Source organism: Triticum aestivum, chromosome 1B (assembly GCF_018294505.1).
Source record: "Triticum aestivum cultivar Chinese Spring chromosome 1B, IWGSC CS RefSeq v2.1, whole genome shotgun sequence".
NCBI classification, from domain to species: Eukaryota; Viridiplantae; Streptophyta; class Magnoliopsida; order Poales; family Poaceae; genus Triticum; species Triticum aestivum.
Genome location: NC_057795.1, coordinates 630,660,638 through 630,666,918, shown reverse-complemented (window position 1 = coordinate 630,666,918; position 6,281 = coordinate 630,660,638). Strand labels below are relative to the sequence as shown.

General features: G+C 43.2%; 1 protein-coding gene across 1 annotated transcript; it reads left to right on the top strand.

Annotated features, from left to right (window-relative positions):
• Positions 1–2,326: 2,326 nt before the first annotated feature.
• On the top strand, positions 2,327–5,560 carry LOC123080818 (putative tRNA (cytidine(32)/guanosine(34)-2'-O)-methyltransferase). Its single transcript, XM_044503775.1, has 7 exons — positions 2,327–2,986; positions 3,097–3,146; positions 3,222–3,267; positions 3,360–3,602; positions 3,693–3,756; positions 5,162–5,261; positions 5,345–5,560. The coding sequence occupies exons 1-4, from the start codon at positions 2,761–2,763 to the stop codon at positions 3,518–3,520; spliced, it is 483 nt and encodes a 160-aa protein (XP_044359710.1). The 5' UTR covers positions 2,327–2,760; the 3' UTR covers positions 3,521–3,602; positions 3,693–3,756; positions 5,162–5,261; positions 5,345–5,560.
• The last annotated feature ends 721 nt before the right edge of the window (positions 5,561–6,281 follow it).

The following is a 6,281-nucleotide window of genomic DNA, read 5'->3' as shown; positions in this document are numbered from 1 at the left end:
CTTGCCCGAGATTCGATCGTCAGTATCCCAATACCTCGTTGAATCTTGTTACCGGCAAGTCACTTTAATCGTACCGTAATGCATGATCCCGTGACCAGACACTTGGTCACTTTGAGCTCATTATGATGATGCACTACCTAGTGGGCCCAGTGATACCTCTCCGTAATACGGAGTGACAAATCCCAGTCTCGATCCGTGTCAACCCAACAGACACTTTTGGAGATACCCGTAGTATACCTTTATAGTCACCCAGTTACGTTGTGACGTTTGGTACATCCAAAGCACTCCTACGGTATCTGGAAGTTGCACGATCTCATGGTCTAAGGAAGAGATACTTGACATTGGAAAAGCTCTAGCAAAACGAACTACACGATCGTGTGCTATGCTTAGGATTGGGTCTTGTCCATCACATCATTCTCCTAATGATGTGATCTCGTTATCAATGACATCCAATGTCCATAGTCAGGAAACCATGACTATCTGTTGATCAACGAGCTAGTCAACTAGAGGCTCACTAGGAACATGTTGTGGTCTAAGTATTCACACGTGTATTACAATTTCCGGATAATACAATTATAGCATGAATAAAAGACAACTATCATGAACAAAGAAATATAATAATAATCCTTTTATTATTGCCTCTAGGGCATATTTCCAACATCCCAACCCTAGGCACAGAGGGGGGCCCAGGGGGGGCGCACCAGCCCACCAGGACTGGTTCCCCTCCCACTTCAGCCCATGGGGCCCTCTGGGATAGGTGGCCCCACCCGGTGGACCCCCGGGACCCTTCCGGTGGTCCCGGTACAATACCGGTAACCCCCGAAACTTTTCCGATGGCCGAAACTCGACTTCCCATATATAATTCTTTACCTCAGGACCATTCCGGAACTCCTCGTGACGTGCGGGATCTCAACCGGGACTCCAAACAACTTTCGGTTTGCTGCATACTCATATCTCTACAACCCTAGCGTCACCGAACCTTAAGTGTGTAGACCCTACGAGTTCGGCAGACACGTAGACATGACCGAGATGGCTCTCCGGTCAATAACCAACAGCGGGATCTGGATACCCATGTTGGCTCCCACATGCTCCTCGATGATCTCATCGGATGAACCATGATGTCGAGGATTCAAGCAACCCCATATACAATTCCCTTTGTCAATCGGTATGTTACTTGCCCGAGATTCGATCGTCGGTATCCCAATACCTCGTTCAATCTCGTTACTGCCAAGTCACTTTACTCGTACCGTAATGCATGATCCCGTGAACAGACACTTGGTCACTTTGAGCTCATTATGATGATGCATTATTGAGTGGGCCCAGAGATACCTCTCCGTCATACGGAGTGACAAATCCCAGTCCTGATTCGTGTCAACCCAACAGACACTTTCGGAGATACCCGTAGTATACCTTTATAATCACCCAGTTACGTTGTGACGTTTGGTACACCCAAAGCACTCCTACGGTATCCGGGAGTTACACGATCTCATGGTCTAAGGGAAAGATACTTGACATTGGAAAAGCTCTAGCAAACGAACTACACGATCTTGTGCTATGCTTAGGATTGGGTCTTGTCCATCACATCATTCTCCTAATGATGTGATCCCGTTATCGATGACATCCAATGTTCATAGTCAGGAAACCATGACTATCAGTTGATCAACGATCTGGTCAACTAGAGGCTCACTAGGGACATGTTGTGGTTTATGTATTCACACGTGTATTATGATTTCCGGATAATACAATTATAGCATGAATAAAAGACAATTATCATGAATAAGGAAATATAATAATAATCTTTTTATTATCGCCTCTAGGGCATATTTCCAACAACTTTGACCACCTTTCTAGGAAAAAGTAAAAGCATTTATGGCACCAAATTACTGTCACTAGATTCGTTTCGAAATGTACTTTGATAATATATCAATTTGATGTCATATATATTACTACTATTTTCTATAAAGTTGGTCAAAAATTTGAAAGTTTGACTTAGAATAAAAGCTAGATGTACACTTATCGGCGGAGGGAGGGAGTAAACCTCAAGCGTCTTCTCTTGTTGAATAACATTGGCTCGTGGCTGATTTTTTTTTCAATTCTATGGAATCAGCCGAAATCTGCATGGCCAAGAAAATCTTTATCTCTAATCTAATAATAAAGGGGATACTGTTTTTGGCCGTACGTCACCGAAATTACCCCAAAAGTTTGTAAAATCTTTCCCTCTTTCCCTACTAATAAAGCACGGAGTGCTTCTGCCCGTACGTCGTCGGCGTTTTTGCGAAAAAGCCCCTCTGTTTCTTTGAAATAAACCCGCAGTCCTATTTTAAGTTACTAATATGAGAAAACGTTTCGTTTTTACAAAAAGAACCCTGGAGTTGGGAGTATTCAACCCGCGATCCTTACCTTTCGTTTTTTGCAGGGGGCGGCGGCGCTGCACTCGGGCGTCACATCAGGCGGCGGCAGGGAGGCGGGGGGCGCGCGCGGAGACTAAAGAGAAAATGGAGAGGCTTGAAGGAGAGGCGGGCAAGCAAGAAGGGCCGATGCGTCGCCCACGACGCAGACGAGACCAGCGGCAGCCAGGGGCTTGCGGTGGCGCCGTCGGCGAGGACCGGTCGATTCTCGCCGGATCCGGTGGGAAACGGCGCGCAGGCACCGGATCTGGAAGGAAGGCGGCCGGAGCTCGGAGCACGACGGCTGGCGGGCGTGGCATAGCGTCGGGTACCTGTGAGAGAAGAGAGAGATGAGCGGGAGAGAAAAGGGAGGATGGGAGGAAGGAGATGGGAGGCCGGAGGGAAAGAGAAGGGAGAGGTGAGGTGCGGCGGTGTCCTGCTGCTGCTTGTCGGTGGCTTGCCGGCCATAGGCGCGAAGTGGCGGCTCTGTCCGGCGGTTTCCCAGGACATCTACTACCGGAAGGCCAAGGAGGAGGGGCGGAGGGCTCGCAGCGCCTTCAAGCTCATGCAGATCGACCGGGAGCTCAACATCTTCCACGGTCTCGTCTCAACCCAATCAACTCGCTCACCTTCCTGCCACTATGCTTCCATTGGCGTGCAACATCAAATTAACGACATGTTGCTTTCGTTTTGATGTTCATGTGTGCAGGAGTGAAGCGTGTCGTTGACCTGTGCGCCGCTCCTGGGAGCTGGAGCCAGGTATTCACATGCTCGGTTTCCCCCATGCATGCTTGCATCCCTTTGTTCAATTGCTTATCTCAATCACAATTGCAGATTTTGAGCCGCAATTTGTATCTACCGGCAAAGCTATCATCTGACGGCAAGTGAGTAGCAGCGTCAGTGCGAACATCTTATGTTCTAACATAATTTCATTCTTTGTATCTGATTGTTTCTGTGCTCTGCATATACCAGACATGGTGGCCGGAATTGATCTGCAATCGATGGCTCCGATAGAAGGTGTTATAAAAGTGCAGGGCGACATCACCAATGATCGGGCAGCGGAAGTGATGAGATGGATAGATCGACGCATAGATAAATTCTTTGTAATAAAACTTTTGCTTGTATTGTTGTAACAGATGTACATATGCTGCCAGGTTATCAGGCACTTTGATGGATGTAAAGCAGACTTGGTTGTCTGTGATGCCGCCCCTGATGGTAAGCTTGCATTGCTAGACAAGTGGTCCATAACCATCTTACATGTGTTTATGGTACTTCTGTTTCTTACTTTGCTTTGGATGATTGCAGATACTGGACTTCATGATATGGACGAGTTTGTTCAGTCTTTAGTCCCAGCTTATATTGGCAGTTGGTATAATTTTCTCTGTCTCTGCATATCAATTTAGATCAGATATACTTTCTGGAAGTAATTTGCAGCATCCATAAGATGCGGTGCCCAAAAATAATGCTACCTTAACCCTGAAGTTTATGTTTAGCATTCTGCCTTAAAATGTTCACTTTCGGTGCAATAGCTTCTTTGTATTTTTATATTGAACATTGGACCATTTTTACTCAACCTTTGGATAATTCGTTGCTGATTATGTTGTAGAACAACCTGGTGTAACTATGGTTTCACTAACTTGTTATATTTTCCACTATTGTCCTTCCTGCTTCCATCTACCTTGCTGCCCCATCTCCCATCTACCAAATCCCAGCCTCATGGTGGATTCATCTACAGGTAGTTAATATCCTAGCGCTGAACCACTGCCCAACTGCACATGAATTGTTATGGACCATTTGTTATTCTTCAGGAATCCATACCTCCGGCAGTTCTCCTAGAGACCATCCACCCGAAGTTCATCTCCCTACCACTCGCTTTGTTCAGTACTTTTAATTACTCTGATCATGTTCTTTTCAGCGGTTAGAGCCCACAACTAAGATATGTTTGCTTTACACTAATGTTCGTAATACGCCTATATGGTTCCTTATTTTATCATGTCCATGTTTACAATTCTCTGGTGCAGCAGAGCTGACCCATATTAGAGGTTAACCTTTTTTGAGCCAAAGCTTCCAGTATTGTACTAATTATATGCGCTCTTTGGTGCAGCGCTCACTGAACATATTGATATGTAAGTCAATTCTAACAAATAACTCTTCGCTTTTTCGTGGTGGCGCAAATACATCAGATTTATCTGCACCTAGAACCGAACATTGGATTCTTTTTGCCTGCATGTCAACACTACAGAAAATGATGATGACACTGCATAGTTATCCAGTTAGTTTTGTGAGAACTAATATGATAACTACTGGAACTAATAGGATAAATAATAGTAGTATTGTTGCATTGGAATACATGATTCTCTGGTTGGTACTGGGCATGATGCTTGCATTCAATATCTAGAATCCTGCACCACAAACCATATGTTTGTGATCCCTATATATGTGTTCCAGTGGTGAAACCTGGAGCATATACTATATTCAAATATATTTTTGTTATACATCAGGCATACATTAGATGGACGAACCGTACAAATAAGAGTCAATCTGATTATGGTTTAGTTACATATACTTTTTTGTTTTCTTTTGGTGTGTAATCATCTCTTATCGTGACCACAAATTAGTACATATAAATTCAATTTTATGACCATGGTTAATATGAACTAGGTTCCTGCTCTATGCTATTTATATATGGTTAGTGACAAGGTTCCTGTTTTTTGTTATCTTTTGGTTTTCTTCATTTACGAAATGTTCAGCCAATTCGACCATGTCAAATGCAGTTTTGCGTGGAAGGGAGCTGGTATATTTGTAATTGATGTGTATGATGGCACGTCTTCTGAATGCAAGCTTCGTCTCGATAGGAGATCCTCCAGCTTCAGTGTGAGTTGAGTTATAGAATTGCTTAATAATTGCTTGAATTTGACCTTCCATTTGATTTTGAAAACTTAAGCCTCCTCATGTAGGTGTTGAAGTATGACGGATTGGAGAATCAGATGGTAGTCGCTGGAGAGGCAAGGAACTCCCATGCTTGCAGCGATGCACTTGGTGGGCATTCCTTGCATTTTTCCTGTAGAATCACACGGTACATGTATTTAATTATAGCAAAGTCACCATGTCTTTATCATGCCAGTATGCCAATGTGCCCAGAAATTAGATAACAAAGGGAAGTTAGCAAGTCACCAGCTCTAAAAGCATACCAAATATTTCAGTTTTTAGGCCACTGCTTAATTTTAAAGAGCTACTCCTTTGAACTAGATATGTGAGCTTTTTGTAAACTATAGGATATCATAGTCTGCTAAGTGGAAAAAGAACTCTTTGATGTTGGGCATATCCTGTAGTATTTAAATCATTATTATTTTTACATATGTGATGCAAATCTTATTCTTTTAGAAAAATGGTGAATCTACATGATTGATATGAACTCAGAATACAAATTTTGGGACAACTATTCATCAGTTGTATCAGGAAAACCAAAGTAAAACAGGTACTATTTTCCAGATATAGCAAAGGTTGTACCACATAAAGTGTTGTGTGTGGCTGACACACTCCAAATGTGGCACCTCTTGTCAAAAGTTCACTGTATGGACGAGGATCATATATTTTCTTTGATCTCAACCTTTGGATGCAGTTAGAAGGTTTCATCATAACAAAAATTGTTAGTTTTTGTAAATTAACCTCACCATTTTGATGATTGTAGGACATCATTGTTCTCCATTATGAAACTATAGAGAAGGGACCTGACGTACATTTGTGTAACACAGTTCAGTAAACACATCTGGAAACTTTATTTCTTTTTCGAGATTGATTTACTTGGTGGTGCTATTGCCCATTTCCTCTTAACAAGACATGAGTGATGTTCCAAAAAAGGAGCTTATGTGTTGTCTGGCAGCCTTGATGGTA

Bases quoted from the DNA above. Each gene is read 5' to 3' on its own strand.
- LOC123080818 (XM_044503775.1), top strand. From the start codon at position 2,761: ATGGGAGGAAGGAGATGGGAGGCCGGAGGGAAAGAGAAGGGAGAGGTG. The intron at 2,987-3,096 runs GTCTCGTCTCAA...TCATGTGTGCAG, and splicing joins GGAGCTCAACATCTTCCACG to GAGTGAAGCGTGTCGTTGAC. The intron at 3,147-3,221 runs GTATTCACATGC...TCACAATTGCAG, and splicing joins CTCCTGGGAGCTGGAGCCAG to ATTTTGAGCCGCAATTTGTA.